The sequence below is a fragment of the Mustela nigripes genome, chromosome 2 (genome assembly GCF_022355385.1).
Source record: "Mustela nigripes isolate SB6536 chromosome 2, MUSNIG.SB6536, whole genome shotgun sequence".
Lineage (NCBI taxonomy): Eukaryota > Metazoa > Chordata > Mammalia > Carnivora > Mustelidae > Mustela > Mustela nigripes.
Genome location: NC_081558.1, coordinates 112,202,084 through 112,219,067, shown reverse-complemented (window position 1 = coordinate 112,219,067; position 16,984 = coordinate 112,202,084). Strand labels below are relative to the sequence as shown.

General features: G+C 37.9%; 1 protein-coding gene across 2 annotated transcripts in view; it reads left to right on the top strand.

The window, feature by feature from the left end:
- Positions 1-16,984, top strand: part of VPS8 (VPS8 subunit of CORVET complex) — a 247,030-nt gene that overhangs the window by 141,480 nt on the left and 88,566 nt on the right. For both annotated transcript variants that reach the window (XM_059391373.1, XM_059391372.1), the window contains exons 34-35: positions 4,243-4,332; positions 7,953-7,999. In XM_059391373.1, coding sequence (XP_059247356.1) covers positions 4,243-4,332; positions 7,953-7,999 — 137 coding nt within the window. The remainder of the gene's footprint in view (positions 1-4,242; positions 4,333-7,952; positions 8,000-16,984) is intronic.

Sequence of the window (16,984 nt, the reverse complement as noted above, 5' to 3'; positions counted from 1 at the left end):
GTATAAGGTGATATCTCAATGTGGTTTTAATTTGAATCTCCCTGATGCTAGTGATGATGAACATTTTTTCATGTGTCTGATAGCCATTTGTATGTCTTCATTGGAGAAGTGTCTGTTCATGTCTTCTGCCCATTTTTTGACTGTTTTGTGTGTGTTGAGTTTGAGAAGTTCTTTATAGATCCTGGATATCAACCTTTTGTCTGTACTGTCATTTGCAAATATCTTCTCCCATTCCGTGAGTTGCCTCTTTGTTTTGTTGACTATTTCTTTGCTGTGCAGAAGCTTTTGATCTTGATGAAGTCCCAGAAGTTCATTTTCGCTTTTGTTTCCTTTGCCTTTGGAGACATATCTTGAAAGAAGTTGGGGTAGCTGATATCGAAGAGGCTACTGCCTATGTTTTCCTCCAGGATTCTGATGGATTCCTGTCTCACGTTGAGGTCTTTTATCCATTTTGATTATTCAGTATCTTTAAAAAATTGTTATACATAAGGAAATTGATAAGAAAGGATGAGCTCAGAAACTTTGAGGAAACGTTGCTTGTGATGTGAATTCTTTGTTCGGGTTCCTGACGGTCGTAAAGTTTAGAGAGATGGGAAATGTGCACAGCATCTTACGTGAAACATGTGGTGTGAACGGTGGGGCAGTCAGTCACCAGGTATGTGGTCTGAAGTAATTGCTATGCTTTTTTCATCTGTAGGATTGAGAACATACATGTTACTTAATGTTACCCTATTCCTGCTAACAAAAAATTGAATACATCTTCAAGATGTGGGAAGAATCCAAGAAAATCTTTCTCTGTATACATTATATCTTTTTTCTTTAATCATTTTGTGTTCTTTTTCCTTTCATCATTCCCTTTGTCTTCATAGTTGCATTATGGCTTCTTCTTCATTTTACTTCATCTGCATTACGCAGTGGTTTGAGCACATGGGCTCCAGATACCTGAAAATGAAGCTGTGCCTCGTGATGAATTAATCAATGAGTAAACAAATCATGCAGCAGAAAACTCATACTGGAGAAACAAGAAGTATTTTTTACTGCGCAACAATTACTTCTACGGGTTATTTTCCCCACATCTTCACATATTTTTACCTTGAACTTTATAGTATTTCTTAAGGCTACAATTACAAATACATAGGCTTTTTGTTGAAGAACTTCCATGGCTGCAGTAATGTGAATAAATTCATTGTATAGAGGGAAAGGTCCTCAGAATTTTCTGACAGTAGACACAGTGCATAGATTAGTGGTTCTTAACACTTGAGGGATTATAGAACTCCTGTGAGAATCTAATGAAAGATTTGGATCCATATATTGTTCATATACTGTGCATGTACACAAGCTACATAGTTTTGTTTACAATCTCAAGGATCCACAGACCTCCTAAAAGCTATTCTTAGATTGGGTCTGTGGATTCCGGGTAAAGAATCTCTAGTTTCAGTGGTTTTTCCAATATAGAGAAAACATGTTTCTTTAGATTTTTAAAAAATGTTTTTCATTTTGAGGCACCTGGGTGGCTCAGTCAGTTGAGCATTTGACTCTTGATTTTGGCTCAGACCATGGTCTCAGGTTCAGAGATCGACCCCTGTGTTGGGCTCTGCACCACCCTGTATCTTTTGATTGGAGCATTTAGTCCCTTTGCATTCAAAGTAATTATTGATAGGTCTGTACTTAACTGCCATTTTGTTACTAAGAATTTAATCCCTTTGCATTCAAAGTAATTATTGATAGGTCTGTACTTAACTGCCATTTTGTTACTAAAGCTTTTGTAATTTTCCTCTGTTCCTTTCTCTCATGCTCTCTTCTTTCATCCTTTGTTGTTGGCTTTGTGGTATAATTGGATTCTTTGTTCTTTATTTTTTGCATATCTTTTCCTGATTTGGTTTCAAAGCCATGTTATGGGGATTCATCTTCCCATGCAGGCTCCCTGATGCAAGAGTCTGTTTTCCCTCTCTGTGCCTGAGGTGTCCATCCCTCCTGTGGACAGTCCTGTTAGTCCATTTAGCTCCCTAGTGTGTCTCTACCTTTCCTACCTGCTTCATTGGGGTCTCTTCCCTATATTTAGCTGTGGAGAGTTTGTTCTGCCAGTCTTTAGGTCATTTTCTGGGTAATTTGCACTAATATAGGTGTGTAGGTGTTATCTAGTTGTATTGGTAGGAAATGGTAAGCTTAGGGTCCTCTTACTTTGCCATCCTCCCTGCCTGTCAACCTTCTGTACTTCTAAATATATTTTATTATTAACTGGTCAGGTTCTACCAAAAAAAAAAATTATTTTATCCTTATGATAGTGACAGGGATTGCACTAAATCTCTGTTATTTTAAATTTAATTGACATCTTTACCATATTGAGTCTTCCAGTCTATGACCTTGTGGTTATAAGCCTTTATTCAAGAGCTTCTGTAAAGGTTTACAACTTTCTCTATAGAGAAAATAGGTCTCTATTCTTCATTAGATTAACTGTTATAATTTTATATTTTTATGGTAACAGTGCTATTGTTAATGGTTTGTTTTTAATTTTTATTTCCAACATAAGTACGTTTATTATAAGGATTTTTATGGAAGGCTTCTGTTTCTGGTATATTAACAGTTTTTTCATAAATGAGTTTTTTCATCTTTTCTTTCTTAGTATATAGTTATCGTGAATCTTATTGGTATGAAACCAGCCTTGAATTCTGTGGATAAATGTAACTTGATCCTGATAGTATCCTTTTCAAATATTGTTGGACTTTGTTTTTATTTAGGATATTTGTATCAATGTTTATGATTAAGACTTATCTATAGTTATCCTTTTTTGTCCTCTTGAATTTAGGTGTCAAAAAATGTGCTAGTCTCATAAAATGAGCTGAAGTTTTGGTTTTGTTTTGTTTTGTTTCCTGTTCTCTGTAAGAGGTTAATTAATGTTGGCCTTATTTCTTCCTTAAATGGTGAAGCTCTTTGGGCCTGGAGTTTTCCATATGGAATGATTTTTGAGTATTCATTCATTTCCTTAGTGATTACAAATCAACGTAGGTCTTTCTAATTGTTAAGTCAGTTTATTTATTTATTTATTTATTTTTAAGATTTTATTTATTTATTTGACAGACAGAGATCATGGATAGGCAGAGAGACAGGCAGAGAGAGAGGAGGAAGCAGTCTCCCCGCTGAGCAGAGAGGCCAATGTGGGGCTCGATCCCAGGACCCTAGGATCATGACCTGAGCTGAAGGCAGAGGCTTTAAACCACTGAGCCACCCAAGCGCCCCTGTTAAGTCAGTTTATTAAACAATTTTTTCTAGGAACTATTATCCATTTTGTCTGAATTTTCAAGTTCTTGATATAAATTCGTAATAATTTCTTTTTAATACCTTCAGATTGGTAATAATATCCCCCTTTCATTTGTGTTGTTCATTAGTTGTGCCTTCTCTATTTTGATACGTATTATATAAAAGTAGTCTAAACTATAATTACTTGTGTCTGCTCACTATTATTAAAGAACAGGTACTACACAGAAATATTAGATATATCATCAATGTTGCAGTCACAATAACTTGTCTCATTTTTAATTGAGAATATGCCACATTGATGTGGTGTTGGTCTTTGCATTTTTGCGATGTAAACATACAGTGGGAAGGTTAGAAGAGTAGGCCACAGAAACCAAGTTAGAAGAGAGTTTCAGGAAGATAAGTATCAGTAATGTCTAGGAAAGTTCAAGGAGAGGGCAGGTTGGAAGTCTTAAATTTAATAGAAATAGATCTTATTAACAGTGGTAAATAGTTGTCAATTTCTTTGTCTCATTTAAGACTTTTAACCTTAAAATGTTTTAAGACACTCCTTATTTCAAAATCTACCAGCCATTAGGAGTAAAGTTTTCAAATTCTTAGCTGCAAAAATTGCAACTATCCCCTTTTTTTTTCTTTGCTTCAGTTATTACTTTAAGCTCAAGGGTGAAATTCACTGACAGGAAATTTGGGAAAGCTCTTGTTCCTTCTGTTTATCCTGTAGATATCAAGGCTTAAATCCAGAGTTTTAGTGCTTTCATTTTCTAAGCATGAATTACCTTTTATATCAAAATCTAATGTTTTACCTGGCATATTTCTAATTTTGTTCACTTGTAATGTGCCTTTAAATTGGGACCTTATATTGAGGTCTTCTGAAGTGTAGTGTAGAAGCTCATGAAAATACTGAAGTAGGTAATTATGCTTCACATCTATGGAAATTCTATTTAAACTTAACATAAAAGATCATTTTATCTTTTCCTTTCACTTTAGGAACTTGTATCCCTGAGGCCTTGTAAAGCTGCAGAGCTGGTTGCTATTCACTTTTCTGAACAGATTGAAACAGTCATTAAAAAACTTCAGGTAAATATTGCAAAAATACATTGGGAAGAATCATCTAGTGGAGAGACAATTATTGCATATTCACTTAAGAACTTTGTAGTAATTTCCTCAACAGATAGTTGCCGTTTAAGCATTTTCTACACATGGTATGTGTGTATATATATTTGGAAGCAGTTGTGTGATGATCTCTGCATCTGGAAAGAGTTCATCTTTATGTATAATAAATAGTAACATCACCAAAACATTTTTAGAACTATGCCCTGTACTTAATCTAGAATTAGTAATCCATAGAAGATTCCACCCCCCCTTTCTTTTTTTGTTTTCTGCTATAGAAACTACAGCACTATTCTCTTTGAGGTTAATGTTATTTATTATTTATTCAGACTTTTGTCATCCTCAAATTGGGTTAATACTGACTATTTGGAATTTTTCTTGGAAAATCTTTTTTTTTTTTTTAAGATTTTATTTATTTATTTGACAGACAGAGATCACAAGTGGGCAGAGAGGCAGGCAGAGAGAGAAGGAAGCAGGCTCCATGCCAAACAGAGAGCCCGACGCGGGGCTCAATCCCAGGACCCTGAGATCCCACCCAATCTGAGCCGAAGGCAGAGGCCTAAACCGCTGACCCACCCAGGCACCCCTTTCTTGGAAAATCTTAACTAGAATACAGTTATATTAATGTTGAATATTGAGATGCTCAATTTGAAGTGTGATTTAGTGAACATAGTATTCCACTTGTCACTATTATTGCGGTGCTGATAGTGTGTTTTGCTCACTGTTGTTGGGGCCACAAGTTGTAGGGGTAGGGAACAGAAAAATGACAACATAAAGCATGACCTAGAGTCCTCAAGTGCCCATAATTGTAGGAGGGGGGATAACTATGCAAGAGGAAAGTCAAGGCAGTGAGTGGAGGGCACCTGGCATGAGAGACAAAGATATGGAATCTATTAATTTAAACACTTAACTGTGGCCTCCCCATGTACGACAGGATGGTAGGCTGTGGTTTGCAAATAAGAGTGCAGCTTTTTCTTTAATTTTCCCTATGGAAGAAAGAAGCACTTACATAACATGCAAGGTTATAAGTGCCACACCAGACACGTGGAGAAAGTGTTATAGAAGCAAGAGGAGAGAGAGAGAGAGACTGTCTGAGGCTGGCAAGAGCTCCCAGACATGCCTGGGCTGGGTCTTGAGTGATAGACACCAGTTTTCCAGTCAGAGAATTGAGAATAGCTTTCTAAATAGAGGATTCTGTGTATGTAAAGACTTGAAGGCATGAAACAACATGCATATCCAGAGAATGGCCAGGTCTGTGAAGCCTGACATGCTGGGGGCAGTGATGGGAGGAGCATTCAGGTGAGCCAGAAAAGGTCTGAATGAGGGAGGAGTTAAAGGTATAGGGCCTAGAAACCAGAGTTTGCATTCTGATACTGAACTATCTTATGTGTAGTGCTAAGAAATTATATTTTATCTTCTAGATAACCTAGAGAATTATTAAAGTTTTCCACCAAAAAACATTATCAGATTCATTTTATATAGAAAATTAGTTTTATCATGTAGGGAGTGGACCTGCAAAGAAAGCATATGGAGAACAGAGACCATGTAGGCCAGTTAGAAGGTGAAGGGTCTTGGCAGAAGATGGTGAGGTTGGGGATTAAGTGGCAGTGATATGGATGGGTTCAGGATGTGTTTGTGAAGTAAAACATGTAGGGCTTCAAATGAAGTTGTAGGTGATGGGAGAGGTTAAAAGTGACTCCCAGACATCAGGCTTGGCTGTCCAGCCTGATGAGGTTCTTTAACTCAAGATAAAGACACATCTATGGATTCAAATATTACGTCCTTGCTGTGAACCAGAAACACTGTTTCGTGCCAAGAATATAAAAAACATATACATGTATCCCTGTGCTCGAGGAAGAAGACGGATAAGCCAAAAGACAGTTGCAGAATAGTTGGACTTGAATGAAGATAGAGCATTGCTCAGAATACTGAGGAAGTATGTGAGAATCAGCCAGTCCATTCTAATGATGAGGGCAGGGGGACATTTCTGCTAAAACTACTCTCAGTCCACAGAACCTCTCCTCTCTTTAAAAAAAGTCGGCAGTTTCTGATGAATCTCCTCATCTTTAGTGCTGTTACTGTCATTTAAAATGTAAGCCTACCCAGTGCAGCATTTTCTATTTTCCTTAGTCTCTCAAGATCCTTAGAGACAGAGAAGACAAGTAAATGAATATAATGTCACTCATCAGACAAATATAAAAAAGCTGAAGTATCATGGATTTTTTTTTAAACTAGCTTTTTGTGGAGTGGTTGTAGAGTCATATACATTTCTTTTAAGGAAATGAAGTGTTTATTTCAGAGATTTACTGAATATGAGAGAATCCCACACAAATTTTATAACGTACCTTTCTTGGTGGCAAGAAATATGCTTCTGACTAATCATTCTGAGAATTCTTAAAATGAAAACAAAAGCCAGAATATTAAGTTATAACCAGAAGGAAGATCATATTAAATAAAACAAAATGATAGACCAGGGAAAAGATAGAAAGTCAAAGAAAATCAAAGACTGATAAATATATTCTAAATGTCACCTTCTAAATTACATTAATCCTTTCCAGTTTTGAGTTCCATGCTTTGTACAGGTAAAGTTGGAATGTATCCAAAAATAAAGAAAAAAGAAAAACAAAGCTATAAATTTTGCTTAGCTTTCTTAAGAACTTAAAAACATTATTTATATTCATAGGGTATTTTAAGGTGTATCTCATTTAATTCTCACCTCTACCCTGTGCAGAAGGCAGAGAAGATATTGCTGTTCTCTTTTTCACATAAGTAAACTGAATTGCTAAGAGAGACAGTGGTTTATACCAAGTCACATAGCAAATAAGTGGAAGAAACAGAACTCAGATTTTATGGCATATTACCTGCTAACATGTTGCAGTGTGTTGTCTCTTCTGTAGTTGATTACATTGGGGGAGTTGATGAACTTTTTTGGTGCTGCTTGATGTTTGGGCCTCAAACTACCCCCCTACTTAGATGATCTCCCAATAGGCTATCCTCACAAGAAGAGGACCAGGTGAGGCAGTGTGAAGCCCTCTGTGTGGCCAGAACACATTGTTATCACAGCAGTTCAGAGCACCTGCCATTCCCAGGGTCCTCCTGCTGAGAACCACTAAGGGGTGTATCTTAGTAGAGGGCCATTGAGGGAGGGGCAGTTAACAATGCACTTGTTTCTTCTGCACTCAAAATAGGATGTGTGACAGTGATTTGAATTACTGGGAGGAAATGACCTCCCAAGGACTCTTTAGAATTTCTTAGATCTGTACAGAAGACTTAATGGAAATTTGTGTACTTTAAAGGGGTTTTCTAGGGGCGCCTGTGTGACTCAGGGGGTTAAAGCCTCTGCCTTCAGCTCAGGTCATGATCCCAGGGTCCTGGGGTCGAGTCCTGCGTCAGGCTTTCTGCTCGATGGGGAGCCTGCTTCTCCCTGTCTCTCTGCTTGCCTCTCTGCCTACTTGTGATCTCTGTCTGTCAAATAAATAAATAAATAAATCTTTAAAAAGAAATAAAGGGGTTTTCTAGTTTGGCATAGTGTGAAGAATTTGATTTTTTAATGTTTATTTGTATTTTTTATTGTTTTTTTAATTCAGAACCAGGTTTTGCTTTTCAAATTTCTGAGGAGTCTTCTTGACCCAAGGTATGTTAATAAATTTAAGTTTCTCATTATACACAGATGAAAAATCAAAGGAAATAAATTGAGGTTAAGACTACTGGCCTGGGGCACCTGGGTGGCTCAGTGGGTTAAGCCTCTGCTTTTGGCTCAGGTCATGATCTCAGGGTCCTGGGATCAAGCCCTGCATCGGGCTCTCTGCTCAGTGAGGCGCTTCCCCCCACTTCTCGCTGCCTGCTGGTCTGCCTACTTGTGCTCTCTCTCTGTCACATTAAAGAAATATATATATTTAAAAAAAAAAAAAAAGAGCACTGACCCATTGTGGGGCGCCTGGGTGGCTCAGTAGGTTTAGTGTCCAACTCTTGATTTTTGGCTCAGGTCATGATCTCAGGGTCATGGAGCTTGCTTAAGATTCTGTCTCTGCCCCTCCACTCTCCAAAAAGAGAAAAAAAGAAACTGGCCCACTATATCCAAATAGTATAATCAACTTTTGATTTTTAGTGTTAGTTTGAGTAATAGTTTCATAGATTATAGTAAAATATATGATGAAAGTAGATTATACTGTGAGGGAATGCTTTTCTTTACATTTGAACATAAGCATACATGTTGAGTTGTTATCATTATAAAAAAAATAGTGAATCTGTGCCATGAAGGTGTGTTTTAGGAAGAATTTGCTGCTTATCTAGCTTCCCCTTTCTATCCTAACTTCACTCCTTCCTGTTCCTTATTCCACGCTGTGGATTGATAGCTTTACTTTCAAAGTAAACGGCTAGTTCCCAGCTCACCCCTCAGTTGATTCCCTCTTAAATCCTCCTTTGAGGTGTTAGTTTAAAATAACTTCTTGTGGTGGTGTGAGAAGAGAAGTTTAATTTTTTTTTTTTTTTTTTTTTTTTTTAGTGCTACTGTGGTACTCATCAAATAAAACTAACCCAGGGAGATGATGAGATTAGTAATGGATTTGTAAGCAAAGCAGCTCTGTGTGTGAGATCTTAATATTTTGCTGTGACTAAGTGGACTATTTGGGAGTTGAGTGGAATAATATTTAACATCCTCTAATACAGTCACTCTGTCTTAACTGGAAGTATGTGTCAGAATCACCTTAGAAACTTGTAAAAATACTGACATCTGGGCCCAAACCCACAGAATCATTGTGGGCAGGAATATTTTTGATGTACATTCAGAGTTAAGCACGAGTGGCAGTGACAGAGCTTTCATGTCAGACATCCAAACTTTCATGTTGTGTTAGAATGTACACCAGCCATTGAAAGCAGTCATTTAGTTACTTTAGTGATAATCACAGTTTGGGTTATTCTGGTATTTGGTGCTATTTTTATATACCAAAATGCCAGTAGTTTTGTTGATTGTAATACTTTTTGAAATCTCCATCATTTGAATTTAGAGCAGACTGGGCTGCATTGAAGTCAGTCATCCACATGTGCATATGCAGATGTTTAGAAAAGCAGTCTGACTATATTCCCTGCACCCCTGTTCAAGACATGTTCATGATGAAGTCTTAGAATATAAATAAGATTCGGTGGGGTGAGGTCTGGAGCCGATGACCAAGAAAGAATTCTTGAGACATCTTTGGTAGAAAATGGTGGTTTATTAAAGCATGGGGACAGGACCCGTGGGCAGAAAGAGCTGCTGCCACCAGGCTGTGAGGAGTGGTCCATTATATGCTTGCAATTTGGGGAGGAGGTTAGGGATGGTATAAGTCTCTGAGGAGTTTTGGAAGCAAGGTTTCCAGGACCTTGAGGGGCTAGCTATTGTTGGGAAAAAGGTTATTTATTACCAGTAAAAAAACCTTTGTGTGAGACCCTTTAGCTGTATATCAGTGGGCAGTGTGCTTGGGAATGATTGTCAACACTATCTTAGAGGGTCTGGAGATAAAGGAAGTTTCCAAAGGAATTGTTAGAGTAGACTTATAGGATCCTGGTTGGGGGTAGGAGGTCGGTCAGGCTATGATTGCCCTTTGCCCTTATCCCTTAGCAAAGTGTTAAGGTAGAGGCGGTTGAGTCCCTAGAGGAATGTCACTCTGCTGTTTTAAGGGCTTGTCAATGGGTAAGGAAATTTAATAAATTTTCTCCTGCCTTGTTTTCCACATCATTCAAATTACCAGTATTTTAGTTCCCTGTTCTCAGAATATCAAACGAGGCTAGGTACCCTTATTTTTATTTCTGTTCATCATTTGGCTCTCCCTCAGAGCCATTCTGGGCCAACATCTACTTCTATAATGAACTTCTATAATGAACGGGTAGAAACATCTTAGATCAGTTGGGGGCTGATGGGGAAAAGACGGGCGGAGCTGGGAACAGAGATGTGAAGGAAGGGTGGAGGTTCTAGGCAGGCAGAGGAAGGAGCCAACTCCAGCTCCAGCCCTTTCTTCAGATTCTGTGCACCCCTTTTCCCATGGCACAGTTCCTTCTGTTCCTCTCTTGTGCCATGTCCATTCTCCTAGTGATGTGGAAATGTTGGGGTACGGAGCCTCAAGAATTCATTCTTGGGACTTCTTCGGTGCAAAAATGTGTTTTTATAGTATGGGACAGGACCCGGAAGCAGAAAGGGCTACCCTGAGATTGTGAGGAGCAGCTGATTGTATACTATGGAGTTGGGGGAAGTTTCCAAAAGGATTTTCATATGCTAAAGAAGACTCTTGGGACACTGGCAGCCTAGCTATTGTCAAGCTAAGGTTGTTTTCCCCTCTAGAAAGACATTAACCTTAAGATTGGGAGTTCCTGGAAGAATGTTGTGTTCCACCCACTTCAAGTATCTGTCAGTGGGCTGCAGTTATAAGGAAGTTTAATTTCTTCTACACTTCCTTTGGCCTTTGTTCCCCACCTCACTAGGACCTGGCACCTCTTCCCTTAGAATCATTTATTTGATCAGGTCATTTTTCCCCAACTGTCCTACGTGGAGAGACTCAAGCTAGAAGGACAGAGGAAGTTCAGCTTTGTGTTTGGTCTTTCCTCACATGTAATAAAATATAGAAGGTAATATCGACCAAATCGTACTTTCCATAAATAAAAAAAATACCAATATTAGGTTATATAAATATCAATACAATTCAATACTCGGAATGACTGATTTTCCACCACATTTTAGCTTTTCAAAATAAATATGCTTTTTGAATAATCTGAAAAAGGCATTAGAGTATTGTCAGGTTCTGGGAAACAAGAGAGTATGGAAAAGATACTAAGAGGAAAAAGAACGCAAGAATACATAGACTGGAAATTGCCTGCCTGGTGGTTTTCACCGGCAGATAGTGGAGGCTGTTCTTGCCTTTGATTCTTCCCTTTCTGTCCTTTCGCAATAGATATACATATTTTTTAAACAACTGGGTTCTCCCCCCACCACTCAAGAAGCTCTTTCAGCAGCATTTTGGCAAGATAGGAAAATTAAAGAGAAGAGTCATTTTCATATAGAGATTGTTTGTATATGTATGTCGTGTCAGAATATTGCCTTTCTTTTTTTTTTTTTTAACTTTTGCCCACAAAACCCGAGTTGATAGGGTCCTGTGTGTGTGTGTGTCTTCAATTTAACATTTACAAATACTCGTTGAGTTATTTTATTTTGGCCTTTATTTTTAAAAATAAAAAAAATAAAAAATAAAAATAAAAAAGCCTTTTATTTTGTCTATAGCATTTTTAAAGGGACAAATAATCTATTTTGAGTTCTTACATATATTTTTCTGTTGTCTTTATTCAATTTTTCTATGTTATCTTTACAATGTAAATGATGTCCTCAGTAGAATTAATTGACATACAGAGATATTGGTGGCATCTGTACATAGAAAGATTAGATAGTTTTTGGTGGGGGAGTTAATCCTACAGAAGCAAATTACTTGCCTGAATTGAGGCCAACAGCTTGGGAGAGAACTGATTTGCATTCTCTTCCAATTCCCTTCTTTGGGACAGCTGCTCCACAAAGCTCACCCCACCCCCACTCCCTGTGTGCTCTCCTGCCAGGCCAAGCATTCTCCTGGGAGTTCTTCTGATGTATTTACAACCAGATGTAGGCCTTTTGTGCAGTGGGGATGCTTGAAGGATAATACAAAAGGACATTGATGATTTTTGTGGGGCTATGAGCTACATAAGGAATAAAGAGAATGTGCGAGTATATTTATATTCACAATATTTTCTTCAGTACACTTCTCTTGGTAATGTCGATTTAGCTTTTGTCAGCCATGTCCTGGAGGCCTCTGAAATATGTGGTATGGTTTTCTTGTAGGGGAAAAAAAAACCCACATAGAAGTCACATTGTATTTCTAATCTTTAATCAAAATAAAGTAAAAATTGAGCATAACTAAGAAAATTAGTAACATAGATTATGGAAATGGTTATATCTTGGATTTAAATTGAACCTGTGTTTCTGTGGGTAATTTTGAAAGGATATTTTAACATATTAACATTCATTGTTGAAATAACATATTTCAAAATTAAAATAAAAAATTAGAACGTTATAGGGGCACCTGGATGGCTCAGCAGATTAAGCATCCAATTCTTGATTTCAGCTCATATGAGATGGAGCCACTGCATGGGGAGCCCCTGCTCAGCAGTGAATCTGCTTGAGGTTCTTGCCCCCCCCCCCCCCCACAACTTCTGCACCCCCCCCCCTGCAGCATGCGGACAAGCACACACTCTCTCTAAAATAAATAAATCTTTTAAAAAATTAGAATATTGGGACGCCTGGGTGGCTCAGTTGGTTAAGCAGCTGCCTTCGGCTCAGGTCATGATCCCAGCGTCCTGGGATCGAGTCCCACATCGGGCTCCTTGCCCCGCAGGGAGCCTGCCTCTCCCTCTGACTCTGCCTGCCACTCTGCCTGTGCTCTCTCTCTCTCTTTGACAAATAAATAAATATCTTAAAAAAAAAATTAGAATATTATGTTCATGAACTTTGACAAAGGAAAATTCATTTCTACTCAAACGACTTCCTATCAGCTCATCCACGCTTAGCACCAGATACCATAGTGTTAGGATAAATTAGAATATTATGTTCATGAACTTTGACATAGGAAAATTCATTTCTACTTGAGTGACTTCTTATCAGCTTGTCCAGGTTTACCACCAGATATCATACTGTTAGGACAAATTTTGTTCTGCACTTCAGAGGTTCTTCTGGTTGGACTAAGAATCAAATTGACATGAATCAGATTAACAGGAGAAAAATTTAATTTCATATGTCTGAAAACTACATATACATGAGAGTATCAAAGACAGAAAGGTAAAATGAAGTGTATATTGCCGGCGTGGGCTAAGGAATGGGATAGAAGGACCTGGGGCTTCTGAGGGGAGGGGGGCAATTCACAGGGCAAGAAGAAGAGCAAATGTTTAGTATTTAGGTGTTTGCCCTGCCATACAGATGGGTCACTCAGATAAAATTTATCTCTGATAATAACTCTTACTCTGAGAAAGGCTCTCAATTTAGATTCTTTTAGGTAGCTAATGGAGGGGCAGAATTTCTCTTTAGCTCACAGGGCCTTGATTGCCTTTAGCTCAAAATAGTCCATATGCCATAGAAACCCATTTTGAGGAGACTTGTTCTGAACCCTTCAGTGTCTTTGGTTAGTACTTTGCCAGCAGCTCAGGTTAAGTCTTTTAAATCATAACATATCATTTCCTAATCTCCAGGCCTTGCAGGTGGATGGATGGATTATAGTGAGGAAGCAAGAAAGAAAATAGTGTACATGTGTTTATTTTTTATTCCTTTATTCAAGACTTCTTTATAATGAAATTGCTGTCTGCTAAGTACTACGCTAGAAGTTGAAATGGCTCAAAATTGTACTTACTTCTTCTCAATCCAAACCTGCTGCTTTTATTATTATCTCTCCTAGCAAATGGCATTATCTGCCCATTTATTTCATTTAACAATTTACTGAGTAACTACAGCATGCTAAGCACTCTGACAGGCATGGAAGATGAAATAGTGAATAAGATGGGGCCCTGCCTTAAGGGAATTTACACTCTAATGGAGGAAATAGATAAGTTAGCAGGCAATTTCCTTCAAGTGTTTTAAATAAAATTCTGAAAGTGATGATGGATTCTTCACTTTGCTTTACCCGCTCCACTCCACCTTCTCAGCCACACCACACAGAACCAGTCATGATGTCAGCCTCTTGGGGGCCTCCTGTCTGTATGGGCTTCTCTGTTCTCTCCCCCACTGCCCTAGTTTAGCGGCACAGTATCTCTCTCCTGATCCCTCCTGCTGGCCTCCTAACCACCTTCTTGATTCTCCTTCCATTTTTAAAGAGGCAAAGTTCTCCTTCTCAAAGTTCTTTCCCTTCCCTTATCCGAGACAAAATACAAACTCCTCATGGCCCTCTTCGATGTGATTCAGGCATATCTGTCCAGCTTCATTTTCTTCCTTGTTCCCATTTCTCTTTGCCCCTGTATTCCTTGGCAGTACTGGCCTGTTTGCTCAGAGGAGGCACTACATGTTGTCATTTCTCTCTTTGCCTGTGCGTTTCTCCATTAGACCACTTTGTTATCTCAAGAGCAGTTTAATATATGTATTTTGTGTGTGTGTGTATACACATATACATATATATATATATACATATATATATATATATATATATATATTTAGTTTGTATATGTTATTGAGAGCTCTCAAGTTACACATATGCTTTGATCCAGTGATTCAGTTTTGGAAAATATTTTTTAAGGAAATAGTGTGAAAGAAAAAAGTAGTTAATATTAAATTACCCATATTAGCATTTACATAGTAAAAAAGCTATTTTAAAAAGAAAATGGGGGAGTAAAGGCCATATATGAAAGACCCACAGCTAATATCATCCTCAGTGGGAAAAAATGGAGAGCTTTTCCTGTATGGTCAGGAACACGGCAGGGATGTCAGCTCTTTCCACTGATGTTCAACATAATACTGAAGTCCTAGCCTCCATAATCAGACAACAAAAAGAAATAAAAGGCATGCCGATCAACAAGGAAGAAGTCAAACTTTCACTCTTCTCAGAAGAGGACATGATATTCTATGTAGAAAGCCTGAAAGACTCCACCAAAAGATTTGCTAGAACTGATACATGAATTCAACAAAGTTGCAGGATATAAAATCAACAGAAATCTCTTGTCCTCTGTATACCAATAATGCAGCAGCAGAAGGAAAAATCAAGGAATCGATCCCATTTACAGTTGTACCAAAACCCACAAGATATCTAGGAGTAAATCTAACCAAAGAAATAAAAGATCTGTACTCTGAAAACTGTAGAACACTTATGAAAGAAATTGAGGAAGACACAAAGAAGTGGAAAAACATTCCATGCTCATGCATTGGAAGAACAAATATTAAAATGGCTATACTACCCAAAGCAGTCTATACATTGAATGAAATCCCTGTCAAAATAACACCATCATTTTTCATAGAGAACCAGGTAATTCTGAAATGTGTCCAGAACCAGGAAAGACCCTAAATAGCCAAAGGAATTTTGAAAAAGAAAAGCAAAGCTGGAGCTGTCACTATTCCAGACTTCAAGTTATATTACAAAGTTGTAGTTATTAAAACAGTATGTTGGGGCACCGGGGTGGCTCAGTGGGCTAAAGCCTCTGCCTTCTGCTCAGGTTGTGATCCCAGGGTCCTGGGATCGAGCCCCGTGTTGGGCTCTCTGCTCAGTGGGGAGCCTGCCTCCCCCTCTCTCTGTGCCTGCCTCTCTGCCTACTTGTGATTTCTGTCAAATAAATAAATAAAATCTTAAAAAAAAAAAAAAGTATGTTACTGGCACCAACAGGTACCTACGTCAATGGAACAGAATAGAGAAGCCAGAAGTGGACCCACAATAGCTTATCTTCGACAAAGCAAGAAAGAATATCTAATAGAAAAAAGACATTCTCTTCAACAAATAATGTTGGGAAAATTGGACAGCTACTTGCAGGAGAATGAAACTAGACCACTTTCTTATACCATACACAAAAAATAAATTTAAAATGGATGAAAGACCTAAGATAGGCAACAAAAATGTGAAATAGGAAATAAAAATCCTAGAGGAGAGCACAGGCAGCAATTTCTTTGACCTTGCTGTAGCAACCTCTTACTTGATACATCTCTGGAGGAAAGGGAAAACAAAAGCAAAAATGAACTACTGGGACTTCATCAAGATAAAAAACTTGTGCACAGCAGAGGAAACAACCAACAAAACTAAAAGGCAGCCTGTGGAATGGGAGAAGTTATTTGCAAATGACATATTGGATAAAATCTATAAAGAACTTCTCAAACTCAACACCCCCAAAATAATCCAGTTAAAAATGGTCAGAAGACATGAACAGACATTTCTGCAAAAAAGACCTGCAAATGGCCAACAAACACACGGAAAAATCCTCAAGATCACTCATCATCAAGGAAATACAAATCAAATACAGAATGAGATATCATTTCACACCTATCAGAATGGCTAAAAATTAACTCAGGAAACAACAGATGTTGACAAGGATGGAGAGAATGTGGAACCCTCTTACACTGTTGGTAAGAATGCAAACTGGTACAGCCATTCTGAGAAACAGTATGGAGGTGCATCCAAAAGTTAAAAACAGAACTCCCCTATTGAGCAATTGCATTACCAGGTATTTACACAGAGGATACAAAAATAGTGATTCAGTGGGGCACATGCATCCCCTGATATTTATAGCAGCATTATCAACAATAGCCAAATTATGGAAAGAGCCCAAATGTCCATTGGCTGATGAATGGCTAAAGATGTGGTGTATAGATATACTATGGAATATTACTCAACCATCAAAAAGAATGAAATATTGCCATTTGCAATGATATAGATGGAACTAGAGTGAAAATTATGCTGAGTGAAATAAGTCAGTCAAAAACAAATTTTAAGGCTTTGTGTGGCTTTTATAATCCTACCCTTTCTTTTCTATTTATGTTACTATTTTTTATTCATTGCTTTTATTCCCCTTGCTTTTTTTTTTTTTTTTTTTTTTTTTTTTGTCTTGGTATTCTACCATGGTTTTAATTGAGCATTTTATATGATTCCACCTTTTTCTCTTCTCTTAG